Source organism: Rhinoderma darwinii, chromosome 1 (assembly GCF_050947455.1).
Source record: "Rhinoderma darwinii isolate aRhiDar2 chromosome 1, aRhiDar2.hap1, whole genome shotgun sequence".
NCBI classification, from domain to species: Eukaryota; Metazoa; Chordata; class Amphibia; order Anura; family Rhinodermatidae; genus Rhinoderma; species Rhinoderma darwinii.
Window position 1 is genome coordinate 3,132,374 of NC_134687.1, and position 18,235 is coordinate 3,150,608.

At 39.0% G+C, this 18,235-nt stretch overlaps 1 protein-coding gene across 1 annotated transcript; it reads left to right on the plus strand.

The window, feature by feature from the left end:
- The first annotated feature begins 17,152 nt into the window (after positions 1-17,152).
- LOC142711782 (putative N-acetyltransferase camello) lies at positions 17,153-18,022 on the plus strand. Its single transcript, XM_075848597.1, has one exon. It carries the CDS (start codon positions 17,190-17,192, stop codon positions 17,859-17,861), a length of 672 nt encoding a protein of 223 aa, XP_075704712.1. The 5' UTR covers positions 17,153-17,189; the 3' UTR covers positions 17,862-18,022.
- The last annotated feature ends 213 nt before the right edge of the window (positions 18,023-18,235 follow it).

Here is an 18,235-nt window from a genome sequence, read left to right on the forward strand (position 1 = left end):
CCCAAAAATATATTTAAACATACAAAATTTATTACCAACATATACAAGGATACATTTAAGTAAAAAATATATGTATAAAATACCATATATTAAAGGACGAGACTCTAGAAAGAAGTTTCATGGAGCAAATGTCGGTAATAACAATATGCAAATTGGGTTGGCTATATTGTTGCAACGACAGAATCTCTCAAATTATAATAGGAAAATCCCTCTTATAGGACGTAGTCAAAATTACAAAGACCCAGTATAGAGAGACATATTTTATGAGGATCTAGGGACTGAATATAACATCTAGATCAGGTATCTTCCTAAAATGGTTACTGAGAGAGAGAATGTATTGGACAGAGCTTACCCATATTAAGTTGCCGTGTGTGTGACACACATCTCCCCCTGAGGAAGCAATATTTGAGCGAAACGCGCGTTGGGGCTTTTGTGCTGGAGCACATATCGGACGACCACGGCAACTTAATATGGGTAAGCTCTGTCCAATACATTCTCTCTCTCAGCTCTACAAGCTCTCTTCTTTCCGTGTCTTCAATATAGCTAAATAGAGTTGCCTATCTGATTACACATGGGAGGTCGGTCTTTGACTTAGACCTAGCCCATAGTACTAATGCGTTCTGGAGTGCATGTATTGATTACTATAAAGATACTACATTACTATAACAATACTACATTACTATAATAATACTACATTACTATAACACTACATTACTATAATAATACTACATTACTATAACAATACTACATTACTATAATGATACTATATTACTATAATAATACTACATTACTATAATACTACTACACTACTATACCAATACTACATTACTATAATAATACTACACTACTATAACAATATTAACAAAATTATTGTTAATCAATTCCTTATTTGAACTACTATAACAATATTACATTACCATAACAATACTACTTACTGTAATACTACATTACTATAACATACTACATTACTATAATACTACATTACTATAATACTACATTACTATAACACTACATTACTATAACACTACATTACTATAACACTACATTACTATAACACTACATTACTATAATACTACATTACTATAACACTACATTACTATAATACTACTTTACTATAATAATACTACACTACTATAACAATACTACACTACTATAATACTACATTACTATAATAATACAACATTACTATAATAATACTACATTACTATAACACACTACGTTACTATAATACTACATTACTATACTACAACATTACTATAATACTACATTACTATAATAATACAACATTACTATAACACTACTACATTACTATAATACTACATTACTATAACACTACATACTATAATACTGCATTACTATAACACTACATTACTATAACACTACATTACTATAATACTACATTACTATAACACTATATTACTATAATACTACATTACTATAATACTACATTACTATAATACTGCATTACTATAATAATACTACATTACTATAACACTACATTACTATAACACTACATTACTATAACACTACATTACTCTAATACTACATTACTATAATACTACATTACTATAACACTACATTACTATAACACTACATTACTATACTACATTACTATAACACTACATTACTATAATACTACATTACTATAACACTACATTACTATAATACTACATTACTATAACACTACATTACTATAACACTACATTACTATAACACTACATTACTATAACACTACATTACTATAACACTACATTACTATAACACTACATTACTATAACACTACATTACTATAACACTACATTACTATAACACTACATTACTATAACACTACATTACTATACACTACATTACTATAACACTACATTACTATAACAATACTACATTACTATAATACTACATTACTATAATACTGCATTACTATAATACTACATTACTATAACACTACATTACTATAACACTACATTACTATAACACTACATTACTATAACACTACATTACTATAACACTACATTACTATAATACTACTACATTACTATAACAATACTACATTACTATAATACTACATTACTATAACACTACATTACTATAACACTACATTACTATAATACTACATTACTATAACAATACTACATTACTATAACAATACTACATTACTATAATAATACTACATGACTACAATACTACATGACTATAATACTACATTACTCTAACACTACATTACTATAACACTACATTACTATAACACTACATTACTATAATAATACTACATTACTATAACACTACATTACTATAACACTACCACATTGCTATAACACTACATTACTATAATACTACATTACTATAACGATACTACATTACTATAACAATACTACATTACTATAACAATACTACATTACTATAACAATACTACATTACTATAATAATACTACATGACTACAATACTACATGACTATAATACTACATTACTCTAACACTACATTACTATAACACTACATTACTATAACACTACATTACTATAATAATACTACATCACTACATTACTATAACACTACATTACTATAACACTACTTCATTACTATAATACTACATTACTATAACACTACATTACTATAACACTACATTACTATAACACTACATTACTATAACACTACATTACTATAACACTACATTACTATAACACTACATTAATATAATACTACATTACTATAACACTACATTACTATAACAATACATTACTATAATACTACATTACTATAACAATACTACATTACTATAACACTACATTACTATAACAATACTACATTACTATAATACTACATTACTATAACAATACTACATTACTATAATACTACATTACTATAATAATACTACATTACTATAATACTACATTACTAAAATACTACTACATTACTTTAATACTACATTACTATAACAATACTACATTACTATAACACTACATTACTATAACACTACATTACTATAACACTACATTACTATAACAATACTATATTACTATAATAATACTACATTACTATAATACTACTACATTACTATAATATTACATTACTATAATAATACTACATTACTATAACACTACTACATTACTATAACACTACATTACTATAACACTACATTACTATAACACTACATTACTATAACACTACATTACTATAACACTACATTACTATAATACTACATTACTATAACACTACATTACTATTAGGGCATGACCACACATGGCGGAATTCCTCCGCAACTGTCCGCATCAATGCCGCACCTAATCCGGGTTGCGGATTACGGCTGCGGATCTGCACAAAATGTGCAGAAAATTGATGCGGACTGGCCGCTGCGGACTGCAGGAAAAGTGCTTCCCTTCTCCCTATCAGTGCAGGATAGAGAGAAGGGACAGCACTTTCCCTAGTGAAAGTAAAAGAAATTCATACTTACCGCCCGTTGTCTTGATGACGCGTCCCTCCTTCGGCATCCAGCCCGACCTCCCTGGATGACGCGCCAGTCCATGTGACCGCTGCAGCCTGTGCTTGGCCTGTGATTGGCTGCAGCCGTCACTTCCACTGAAACGTCATCCTGGGAGGCCGGACTGGAGACAGAAACAGGGAGTTCTCGGTAAGTATGAACTTATATGTTTTTTTACAGATACATGTATATTGGGATCGGTAGTCACTGTCCCGGGTGCAGAAACAGTTACTGCCGATCGCTTAACTCTTTCAGCACCCTGGACAGTGACTATTTACTGACGTCTCCTAGCAACGCTCCCGTAATTACGGGAGCCCCATTGACTTCCTCAGTCTGGCTGTAGACCTAGAAATACATAGGTCCAGCCAGAATGAAGAAATGTCATGTTAAAAAACCAATACGCTCCGCACCACACATAACATGTGCATGACAGCTGCGGACTTCATTGCGGAACTTAGAATCTCCATTGAAGTCAATGGAGAAATTCCGCCATGAGTCCGCAACCAGTCCGCCACTGCTCCGCAACAGACAGAGCATGCTGCGGACACCACATTCCGCTCCGCAGCCTATGCTCCGCAGCGGAATTGTACGCATCGTGTAAACGAACACTGCGAAATTAAAGTGAAAGTCAATGGAGAAACGGCTCCGCTGCGGATTAACGCTGCGGAGTGTCCGCAGCGGAATTTAAGTGAAAATCCGCCATGTGTGAACCCGCCCTAACACTACATTACTATAACACTACATTACTATAACACTACATTACTATAACACTACATTACTATAACACTACATTACTATACCACTACATTACTATAACACTACATTACTATAACACTACATTACTATAACACTACATTACTATAACGCTACATTACTATAACGCTACATTACTATAACGCTACATTACTATAACACTACATTACTATAACACTACATTACTATAACACTACATTACTATAACACTACATTACTATAACACTACATCACTATAACACTACATCACTATAACACTACATTACTATAACACTACATTACTATAATACTACATTACTATAATACTACATTACTATAACACTACATTACTATAATACTACATTACTATAACAATACATTACTATAACACTACATTACTATAACACTACATTACTATAACACTACATTACTATAACACTACATTACTATAACACTACATTACTATAACACTACATTACTATAATACTACATTACTATAACACTACATTACTATAATAACACTACATTACTATAACAATACTACATTACTATAACACTACATTACTATAACATTACTACATTACTATAACATTACTACATTACTATAATACTACATTACTATAACACTACATTACTATAACACTACATTACTATAACACTACATTACTATAACACTACATTACTATACTACATTACTATAATACTACATTACTATAACACTACATTACTATAACACTACATTACTATAATACTACATTACTATAACACTACATTACTATAACAATACTACATTACTATAATACTACATTACTATAATACTACTACATTACTATAATAATACTACATTACCATAACACTACATTACTATAACAATACTACATTACTATAATAATACAACATTACTATAATAATACTACATTACTATAATACTACTACTACATTACTATAATACTACATTACTATAATAATACAACATTACTATAACACTACATTACTATAACACTACATTACTAAAATACTACTACATTACTTTAATACTACATTACTATTATAATACTACATTACTATAATAATACTACATTACTATAATACTACTACATTACTATAATACTACATTACTATAATACTACTACATTACTATAATACTACTACATTACTATAATATTACATTACTATAATAATACTACATTACTATAACAATACTACATTACTATAACTATACTACATTACTAAAATACTACTACATTACTTTAATACTACATTACTATTATAATACTACATTACTATAATATTACATTACTATTATAATATTACATTACTATAATAATACTACATTACTATAACACTACTACATTACTATAACACTACATTACTATAATACTACATTACGATAACACTACATTACTATAATACTACATTACTATAATACTACATTACTATAATACTACATTACTATAATACTACATTACTATAACACTACATTACTATAATAACACTACATTACTATAACAATACTACATTACTATAACAATACTACATTACTATAATACTACATTACTATAATAATACTACATTACTATAATACTACATTACTATAACCATACTACATTACTATTATAATACTACATTACTGTAATGATACTACATTACTATAATACTACATTACTATAACACCACTACATTACTATAATAATACTACTACATTACTAGAATACTACATTACTGTAATACTAGATTACTATAATAATACTACATTACTACAATGATACTACATTGCTAAAATAATACTACATTTCTATAATACTACATTACTATAACCATACTACACTACTATAATAATACTACACTACTATAACAATACTACACTACTATAATACTACATTACTATAACAATACTACATTACTATAATAATACTACTACATTACTATAATAATACTACATTACTATAATATTACATTACTATAATAATACTACATTACTATAATACTACATTACTATAATAATACTACTACATTACTATAATAATACTACATTACTATAATATTACATTACTATAATAATACTACATTACTATAACCATACTACACTACTATAATAATACTACACTACTATAACAATACTACACTACTATAATACTACATTACTATAACACCACTACATTACTATAATAATACTACATTACTATAACACTACATTACTATAATACTACATTACTATAATACTACATTACTATAATACTACATTACTATAATACTACATTACTATAACAATACTACATTACTATAATACTACATTACATTACTATAATACTACATTACTATAATAATACTACATTACTATATGACCTCCCACCACCTGTAACCCAATAAGAAACCACAACTCGAAATTGGTGTAAAGGCCACAGCAGCCATTTATTAAATACACAAATTATTCAAATGCAATCAAATAGCAGAACACATAATATAATAAACACTACATAAATTACCATCCTGCTCTATTCCGCAACATTCCCCTGTTACAGGATCCCTGAAGGCACTACAGGCATTATATTTTCACTCCATAGTATCCTTGTCAGGTCTGGAACTTATTGCCCTACAGCCGTACTGCAACTGACCCGAGGGCACCAACCATCTCCAAGACCTCCCTTCCTGGGGACCCTGCCCATCAGGAATGTATGAAAAACCAGCTGGGTAACCACTCCCCAGCCCCTACGATACTACCCAGGGTTAAATAACTCGAGTTCTTTTACAACAATGTTATATGTTGTTCTCCTTCCCATTATGTGCCTTCAAAGACCCCTCCTCCTGCCGCTACGACATTCATGTGTGACCCCTTACACATGAACGTCCCTCCACAACCGCAGGGTTTTTTCCAAACCGCCCGAATGCCCAGGGTCCACATATCCAACCCCACATCATTCAAATGCACCCGTCAGATCGAAGAAAGCCGACCTCGGCGCCCTCCAACTCCCTATGGCGCACCACACCACCACCATTGCGAGCCACAAATTGTCCCACAACTTTGTTCACCTTCGCCCTAGCTTGATTCAGACTCTTCACCGAATGCGCCTGCTGCCAAACCCTGCGAGCAACAATGTTCGACCATACAATGATCAGACCCAGAAATGAGGACCACAAACGCAAAAGGTCCGGCTTAACGTCCCTCATCTAATCCCTGGACGACCTTTTCTCCAATTCATTTCCGCCAAGGTGAATGACCAAAATATCAGGTGCCCTATCCAAACCTGAATAAAACCGAAGCTCTGGCAACAGCCTGCACCAAAGCATGCCCCTCAAACCCAACCATCTGACCTGAACATCGGACTGAGCCAAGCCCAACTGATGTCCAGCCGAGCGAACATCCGCCCGAACACCTCCCCAGTGCACGTATGAGTGCCCCATTATCTACACCAAACAAGGGCCTGCACCTAAAACAAAATACATAAGAGTAAGGTAATACAACTCAAACAACACATACAACATAACTCACCCCAACCGCCCTAGAGCAAATGAGGCCTGACATAAATCCTATATCTGTCTGACTCCCACCTACCTATCTTTTTAACCATTGCCGGGGATAAACCCCACCTAGCCCCTTCAGTAGCTGCGCCAATTCTAAACGAGTGAGAGCTATACCCCGATCCCACCCCGGCCAGACAACATTTCCGAAAAACCTGCACAGTCTGATATTTAGATAGCGACAGACCATCTGCATGAACTAACAAGAATGCCGGCTCCTCAGACCTAACTGCCACAAATCCTGAAAACATCGAACCATGCACACCCTACACCCTGGTAACGCCTGTAGGCGCACCAAAAAACCTTTCCCCGCTTGGTCTGTCTTTGACCTTCGAAGCAAGCATGACATCGAGGAGCCTTTCAATTCAACATCTATGAACAATAAGCCCCCAGACACCCATTTACTTGCCGCCACCAACTCCGATATCCGGAACGCCCCAAAGAATGTTAAAGAAAAAGCCAGTGTAAACAAGCGAACTTCAAACCCTGACACAGCCTGCAAATGCCCACAAAGATTCCAAGAGAGTAAAAGATACCGGCTTCCTATAATCCCTAGACACGGAACACCTTCGAAAACCCTTCATCGCCTGCCTAACCAAAAAGGACTTAGTCACATCCTCCTCCCCTCTGAGTCTAAACCAAAAAGCTAGTGCCGGCAACCCCCTAGACACCCCCTCACTGTAGGAATAACCTATAAAGTACAACAAGCAGGCCAACCGATCCCCGGCAGCAAAACACACCTGTGCACTGCCCAACAAGGCTTCCCAAGCCTGCCAAACCGCATTGTACCCCTTCCACGTAGCCCCACTAACTGACCGTCTAATCAACGACATCGCCACGTTCATATCACCTTCCAAAGATGATCCGGGCAAGCAAGGCCATGAGTCTCCGCCCCCCAGCGCCATCAGACGAATTCTGTCCCACAGTTGATGAGAAAGGGAATCAGCCACAGAATCGAGCACCCCTGGAGCATGAACTGCCACAAAATGCGAATTCAACACCAGTCCCCGCAAAACCAAATGTTGCAACAATCGCACAACCGGAGGGGAATTTGCCATTTGAGCATTGATGGCCTGAACCACTCCCAAATTATTACACACAAAACGCACTCTCCTGTCCCTCAGACAATCGCCCCAGATTTCCGCAGCCACCACAATCGGGAACAGTTCGAGCAAAGCCAAATTACGGACAAACCCACATTCTTGCCATGCACTAGGCAAGACACCCGCGCACCACTGCCCCTGGAAATACACCCCAAAACCACAAGCACCCAACGCATCCGTAAAGAGTTCCAAATCCACACTAGATACTGGCCTATCCATTAGAATGGACCGACCGTTGTAGCTTTGCAAAAATTCCCCCCACACCAACAAATCTGCTTTCAACTCACAGGGCAACCTAACGAAATGATGGGGAGAATGAACCCCCGCGGTGGCACTAGCCAACCACCTCCTAAAAGCCGGCATGATCCGACATGCAAAATTCAAATGCCCCTTCAAGGACTGCAAGTCCCGTAACTGGATCTTCTTCATACATAACGCACGCGCCACCAAATCTCTCAATTCCAGCAATTTATCCTCAGGCAAACCACATTCCTTTTTGTCTGAGTCAATAATTATCCCCAGAAACTTGATGACCATCGTAGGTCCCTCAGATTTCTCGGGCTCCAGTGGTGCACCAAAGTCACTCGCCACCCTTTCCATAGTATGAAGCAACCCCGCACACACGTACGTACGTACCTGGAGGACCGATAAACAAAAAGTCGTCTAGATAGTGCAACGCCGACAGCACCTGCGCCTCCCGCCGAACCGCTCATTCCAAAAACGTGCGAAACATCTCAAAATCAGCGCAGGAAAAGAAGCAGCCCATCGGGAGGCAACAATCAACTAAATATCCACCCTGCCAACAGCCCAATAAACCGGCAACAAACGAAACGCGGCTTCAATGTCGGTTTTTGCCAAAAGTGAGCCCTTCCTGTACTTGCGAAACCAAACGACCGCAGCATCGAAAGAAGTGTAACTAACTGCACAAAGGTTAGGATCAATGCCATCGTTCACCGACTCCCCTTCAGGATAAGACAGGTAATGTATAAGGGGGAATTTGTTAACCTCCTTCTTCGGAACCAAACCCAGAGGGGAAACCCGCAAACCAAGAACAGGGGGGGGAGGAAAACGGGCCAGCCATGCGGCCCAAAGCCACCTCTTTCATCAATTTTCCGCCACGCCAAAGCAGATGACAAATTGAGTGACACCCCCTCCTGGACTGTAGTATTACAAGGAATCCGAAAACCCTCCGCAAAACCCCAAAACAATAAATCCGCCACCTTATTTGGGTACACCCTTAAAAACGGAAGCATCCTTTCCACCCTCACCGGCGTCGCCCCTCTTCTGCTCAGCATCTCCCAGTTTGCCCTTATGCTTCCTGAAGCATCTGGACAAACCGTGGGCACCTCCGCAACCGGAGCACTCGTGCTTGTACCTGCAATCTGAGCCAAATTTACAATGTCCCTCGTTGTACTGCCAGTAACATCCTTTCCTGGGTAAAGCCGACCGTCCCGTTGCTGACCCATGACTGCCGGCTGTGTCATGAAAGGGCTGATTCCCATTTTGGAGCCGACATTAACCGCATCCAAAGACGAATATCCTTGTGATCCCATCTCAAGGAAGGCCGCACTGCCTTCTGTTGACTAAATTGTTCGTCGCACCTCAACCATGCATTACCCCATACACCCTGTACACTTCCCTCACCGAATCCATGTAACAAAATAGCACTGAGCAATTCTCCGGTGCCTTTTCGCCCACTACGCTAGCTAAAATGGCGAAGGCCTGAAGCCAATTCGCAAACATATGACGAATCAACCGATAACAACGCCGCTCCTCTTCCTCCTTTTTACCCTCATCCAGTTTCCACCGGTCCAGATTAAACTTTTCCAATGTCAACAAAGCAAAAAGTCCCTGAGGTGACCTCCAAGCGGCCATCTCCATGGATCCAGACGGTCTCCACTCCAATCACGGTGTTCCAGGCGGGGTGATGATCCAGCAGATGTCCTGGCTGAAGTAGCACGAGGCCCAGTCAACACCGGCCCATCCAAGGTGCCGCCACCCGCTTCTGGCATGGCATAAAGAGACAAACAGTCCACTCTCCCAGGACCATCTGTATCCGCAAGGCTATCCTCCGAATCCTCTGCAGCTCCTGCCAACAATTCCTGAGTAACACCGGGTGGGCAATATGGCCGCCGACCCGCCCTCACCGGAAGGACCGCGACGTCGAGACGACTCCCGGACCGGGTACTTCCGGTCCCCGCAGCATGCCTCCCTCCTCCAGCAGCAGGCGACGCCATCCTCTCCAAAGAGCCCGCCCGCCACTCCCAACGGGCTGCTCGTGCAGTCCCTGACTCTGTCTGCTGAGCTCCTCCAGCACCTTGAACATCACCGCTGGAGAGGGCCGTCACTTCCGGTCCCTCTGCCACTTTCGGAGTAGGAGAGAAAATGGCCGCTGCTACACTACATTACTATAACACTACATTACTATAATACGACTACATTACTAAAATACTGCTACGCTACTATAACAATACTACATTAGTATAATACTACATTAGTATAATACTACATTAGTATAATACTACATTACTATAATACTACATTACTATAACAGTACTACATTACTATAACAGTACTACATTACTATAATACTACATTACTATAATACTACATTACTATAACAGTACTACATTACTATAATACTACATTACTATAATACTACATTACTATAACACTACATTACTATAATACTACATTACTATAATAACACTACATTACTATAATACTACATTACTATAATACTACATTACTATAACAATACTACATTACTATAATACTACATTACTATAACACTACATTACTATAACACTACATTACTATAATACTACATTACTATAATACTACATTACTATAACAATACTACATTACTATAATACTACATTACTATAATAATATTACTATAATACTACATTACTATAATACTACATTACTATAATACTACTACATTACTATAATACTACATTACTAAAATAATAACACTACATTACTATAACAATACTACATTACTATAATACTACATTACTATAACAATACTACATTACTATAATACTACATTACTATAATACTACAATACTATAACAATACTACATTACTATAACAATACTACATTAGTATAATACTACATTACTATAATAATACTACATTACTATAATACTACATTACTATAATACTACTACATTACTATAACAATAATACTACATTAGTATAATACTACATTACTATAATAATGCTACATTACTATAATACTACATTACTATACTACTACATTACTATACTACTACATTACTATAATACTACATTACTATAACACTGTATTACTATAATACTATATTACTATAATACTACATTACTATAATACTACATTACTATAATGCTACTACATTACTATAATGCTACTACATTACTATAACAATACTACATTACTATAATACTACTACATTACTAAAATGCTACTACATTACTATAACAATACTACATTACTATAACACTACTAAATTACTGTAATAATACTACATTACTATAATACTACATTACTATACTAATACTACATTACTATAATACTACATTACTATAATACTACATTACTATAATACTACATTACTATAATACTACTACATTACTATAATGCTACTACATTAGTATAACAATACTACATTACTATACTAATACTACATTACTATAATACTACATTACTATAATACTACATTACATTACTATAATACTACTACATTAGTATAACAATACTACATTACTATAATAATACTACATTACTATAATACTACATTACTATAATACTACTACATTACTATAACACTACATTACTATAATAATACTACATTACTATAACACTACTACATTACTATAATAATACTACATTACTATAATACTACATTACTATAACACTACTACATTACTATAAGACTACATTACTATAATAATACTACATTACTATAATACTACATTACTATAACAATACTACATTACTATAATACTACATTACTATAATACTACATTACTATAACAATACTACATTACTATAACAATACTACATTACTATAATACTACATTACTATAACAATACTACATTACTATAATACTACATTACTATAACAATACAACATTACTATAACACTACTACATTACTATAATAATACTACATTACTAAAACAATACTATACTAATATTATAATAACACTACATTACTATAATACTACATTACTATAATAATACTACATTACTATAATACTACTACATTACTATAAAAATACTACATTACTATAATACTACTACATTACTATTACAAAACTTCATAACTATAACAATGCTACATAACTATAATACTACTAAATTACTCTAACAATACTTCATTATTATAATAATACTACATAACTATAACAATACTACATTACTATAATACTACTACATTACTGTAACAATACTACGTTACTATAATAATACTATACTACTATAACAATACTGTCATGGCGCGGGGCGTGGACCCACTGGGCCGTACTGCGTAGCGGGATAGCAGCTGACCAGGTACAATGAAATGTCTGTAGTCCAGAAAGGGCACTTGAGGCAATGTAGACAGTAGCGATGGACTGAGGCTAAGATGAGGCTCCGACAGCAGACAGACACCCGGCGGTGTGCGACACACTAGATGCAGCAGAGGATATAACACGACTCTAACTCTTGACTGCACAGAGGCACGGCAGCACGGGATACAGGGTACAGGCAGCAGGAACGGGTAACACTGGGAACTGGAAAACACTAGGAGACCATTTGCAAGGACAAAATTAATGTAACACAACAAGGCAATGATCAAGAGGGCAGATCCCCTTTTATAGTCCAGCAGCATTGTCGGGTAATTGCAGATATTCTGCAACTGTGCGCACACTGGCCCTTTAAAGGCCGGGTGCATGCCCTGCGGGAGACAGTTTCTGAACCAGGAAGTGAGTGCCAGCGTCTCTCAGGAAGGAGATGCCGCCAAGAACTCACTCGTCCATGGCCGCGCCGTCAGAGGGTAAGGCAGGACGACAGTCCGCGGCTATAGACGTTACAGTATCCCCGCTCGCACGCCCCCTCTTCTTGGGGCCAGAGCGGGACAGAAACTTCTTCATGAGGACAGGGGCATCAATGTTCTCCTCTGGCTCCCAAGACCTCTCCTCTAGGCCAAATCCCCTCCAATCCACAAAATAAAACGTCCTTCCTCCCACTTTCTTGGTGGCCAGGATCTCCCTCACATTGAAAGTCCATGACGAGCCGCCAGGAGCCACTACGGAACTAGGAGCCCTGGAATAGCAGTACAGAACCACGGGCTTCAGCAGGGAGACATGGAAGGAGTTAGGGATCCTGAGGGTAGGACGCAGCTGAAGCTTGTTTGACAGGATTAATTTGCAGCAGAATATCGAAGGGTCCGAGGAACCTGGGGCAAATTTGCAAGATGTCACCCTCAGCCGGATATTCCTGGAAGACAGCCAGACCTTCGTACCTGGATGAAACTGGGGAGGCTCTCGTCTTCTAGTGTCTGCCTTTTTCTTCATGCGGTCCACTGCCAGCAGAATAGAAGATCGGGTCTGTTGCCATATCTGCAGAAAGTCCCTGAATGCCGAGTCAGCTGCAGGCACTTGGGACATAGTAGAGACAGGAAGAGGTATTTGTGGATGTTGGCCGTAGACAATGAAGAATGGACTGAAGGTGGTGGACTCACTTGTACGGTTGTTATAGCAGAACTCCGCCCATTGAAGCAGCTGCACCCAGTCATCATGGCGCCTGGAGACAAAGTGCCGCAGATAGTTCTCCATAATCTTGTTAACCCTCACGACTTGACCATTGGACTGGGGATGGTAGGCCGAGGAGAAGTCCAACTTTACACCGAGGAGACCGCAGAGTGCTCTCCAAAACTTCGAGGTGAACTGAACCCCTCGATCCGAGACAATATGCAGGGATAATCCGTGCAGACGGAAGATGTGTTGGACGAAGAGATCGGCCAGTCGGGAAGCAGAAGGCAGGCCAGTCAGTGGAAAAAAATGAGCCATCTTGGAAAAATGATCCACCACCACCCAGACCACACTGCACCCAGCAGAGAGAGAGAGGCAGATCTGTGACAAAGTCCATTGCAATATTTTGCCAGGGGCAATTAGGTCTCAGGTCTTACAGGCACCCGCGTGACCTGCCAGCTTGGAACTGTGTCCCCAGCAAAGGATTCTCCCTCTGTCTGCCAGACGTACAATGTTCCTTCCCGGAGGAATGTCTCTAACTTGCAGAGGGTTGAAAGAGATGATACAGGTAGGGTCAGTGATATTCTGTGGGGGCTCCACAGTGTCCTCTGTCTCAAACAACCTAGACAAGGCATCGGCCCTCACATTCTTGTCGGGAGGTCGGTAGTGGAGTTCGAACTGGAACCGCGCGAAGAACAGTGACCACCTGGCTTGTTGAGGATTCAGCCGTTGAGCCTCCTGAAGATAGGAGAGGTTCTTGTGGTCCGTGAAGACCAGGATAGGATGAGCTGCACCTGTGTCTCCACTCCTGCAGGACCAGCTTGATGGCCAGTAACTCCCGATCCCCAATCGCATAGTTGCGCTCTGCGGGAGAAAAAAGCTTAGAGTAGTAGCCACATACCACAGTCTTTCCTTTGGAACCTCTCTGGAACAGAAGTGCGCCAGCACCAACAGAGGAGGCGTCCACCTCCAGCAAAAACTGTAGGGTCACATAAGGATGATGAAGAATTGAGGCTGACGTGAAGGCCTTCTTTAAGCTCTTGAACGCGGCCTCTGCTTCTGGAGTCCACTCCTTGGCATTCATGCGCTTTTTAGTGTGGGTGGAGATGTGAGCTGTCAGAGAAGAGAATGAGAATGGGAATGAACAGCCAGTAGAAGTTGGCGAATCCCAGGAAGCGCTTTGTGGCCCTTAAGCCTTAGGGACGTGGCCACTCCAGGACTGCCTTTAACTTCTCAGGATCCATTTTGAGGCCCTGCTCGGAGATGATATAGCCCAGGAAGGGTAGAGACTTTCTTTCGAAGACGCACTTCTCCAGCTTGGCATAGAGGTGATTCTCCCTTAATCGAAGCAACACCTGGCGGACATGACTGATGGGTTACAGGATCTGAGGAAAAAAACTAAATGTCATCGAGATACACCACAACACAGACATAGAGGAGATCACGAAAAATGTAATTGACAAATTCTTGAAACATCGCAGGGGTGTTACACAGGCCGAAGGGCATAAGTAGGTATTCGTAGTGCCCATAACGTGTATTAAATGCAGTCTTCCTCTCATCACCCTGACGAATCCGGATTAGATTGTAAGCCCCCCGCAGGTCTAGTTTAGAAAAAAAATTTGCCCCCCATATGTGATCAAACAGTTCCGAAATCAAAGGCATTGTGTATCTGTTCTTTACCTTGATCTGCTTGAGGCCCCGGTAGTCAATGCAGGGTCGGAGGGAACCGTCTTTCTTTTTGACAAAGAAACCTCCCCCCCCCACATCCGGGGGTGATGATTTGCATATGAAGCCCCTCTCTAGATTCACCTTAATATAGTACAAAACAGATTTAAAAATGAAGCATACACTGCAACATCACGGCCCTCCAATGCCGTGTGCGCGCCCTGCAGGTGATACTTCCTGGTTCAGAAAATGAGTGCTGGCGTCTCTCAGGAGGGAGATGCCACTGAGAACTCACTCATCCATGGCCGCGGCCGTCAGAGGGTAAGTCAGAACGATGGTCCGCGGCCATAGACGTTACAAATACTGCATTTCTATAATTATACTACATGACTAGTATAAGCTTTGCACTGGGACTCCAGGTCTGGGGAAGCCTCTGAAATCACTGTCCATATATGGACTGTGAAGTCAGGGGCTTCGCCGAAGCCGGTGTCCCGGAGCAGTGCCGCTTCTAGCTTTCTGCCTGGAACTCCTGTACTGCTTCTGTCATCACTGTCCATATATGGACAGTGATGTCAGGGGCTTTCCCAGAGCTGGAGTGCCGGCGCACTCCTCCTCCAGCCTGCTCTATCCTCTCATGAGGGAGCTACGGTGCCCCGCGGGCCGCAGATTACAGCTGTATCTAGAGGATACAATTGTAACAAGCACTAAGCTGTGGGAATTATTAGGTCTGTACAGGTTTCCAGTCTCCGAATTTAAACCAGAACGTTCCCATTCACTGACATCAAACATAGATCTTGAAAACAATGAGGAATTGAATCACAAAGTCTATTAAAAAGTTGTAGAGCTATTTATCATACGGGACGATCCTCTGAATAACTAAGTTCCTTTATTTTACCGTCTCCTCCCCTTTCGGTCCGGCCCCTGAGGAGTTTACTGGTAATTACTTTTGTTTTTCCCTTTCTTGCAGAGCGCCAACATGTCTGCCTACATCCTCCGACTCTACAAGAACTCCGACTACAATATGGCCAGGGACCTTTTTGCTTGTGGAATTAAGGAACACAGCAATAAGGCCTTTCACCACGCGATACGCCGGCCACACGTCTGGCTTCCGGCATTGACCATGTTAACCCTTCCTGCTCTGAACCTTGTGTCTGTTACTACATCCATCCTAGCGGTAACCACGTCTGTAGTCACTTTATGGTTTTGCGCCCGCTACATGTACACCTCCTATGTAGATTACGCCCTGTCTGACGACATGTTGGACATCGGTAAATATTACCTGCAGCGGGACGGTTACTGCTTCTGGGTGGCGGAGTCAACAGAGGGTGAAGTCATAGGGACGGTCGCTGCTCTCCCTGCTGCTAACTCCGAAGAAGAGAAACATCTGGAAATGAAACGACTTTCGGTGGCCAAGCAGCACAGAGGCAAAGGGATCGGCAAAGTTTTATGCAGGACAGTCATTGACTTTGCCCGGAAGAGAGGCTGCAAGGCGGTGGTCCTGAACACCACGGTATCACAAAGGGAGGCCTGGAAGATGTACGAGAAGCTCGGCTTCAGTCATACAGACACCTTTTACCCACCAGGTCTCCTGAGTAAATTCATGGACTTCAGATTCCAGGCCTACAAATATGACATCCCAACAGAATAATGGAGATCTACATACAGCGGGAGATATCAAGACGGAAATAGGAAACTCCCAGCCTATAATATCACAACAGCAAAGCGATTATTTCACCCATTTTATTCTCTGTGGCTCCGACTCTATCTCAGTAATATAGTTTTCATCATGAATAAAGGGATGTGACATCACGTGTGTCCTTGTGTTTCTGTAACTGTGCGTTTCTCAAAAAGTCTGGAACCTAAGGTCAGAATCCCTGGTGGTCCAGTGGTTTCATTAATATTCTCGGTGGTCTAGTAGGTTTATATGATCCATGTTGATATTTAGCTTTAGTGAATTTGTAGTTTACCAAAATATGCCTAGTGTTAAAGAGATTTCTAATGTCCCTGTTGGTCAGTGTTATT

Bases quoted from the DNA above. Each gene is read 5' to 3' on its own strand.
- LOC142711782 (XM_075848597.1), top strand. From the start codon at position 17,190: ATGTCTGCCTACATCCTCCGACTCTACAAGAACTCCGACTACAATATG.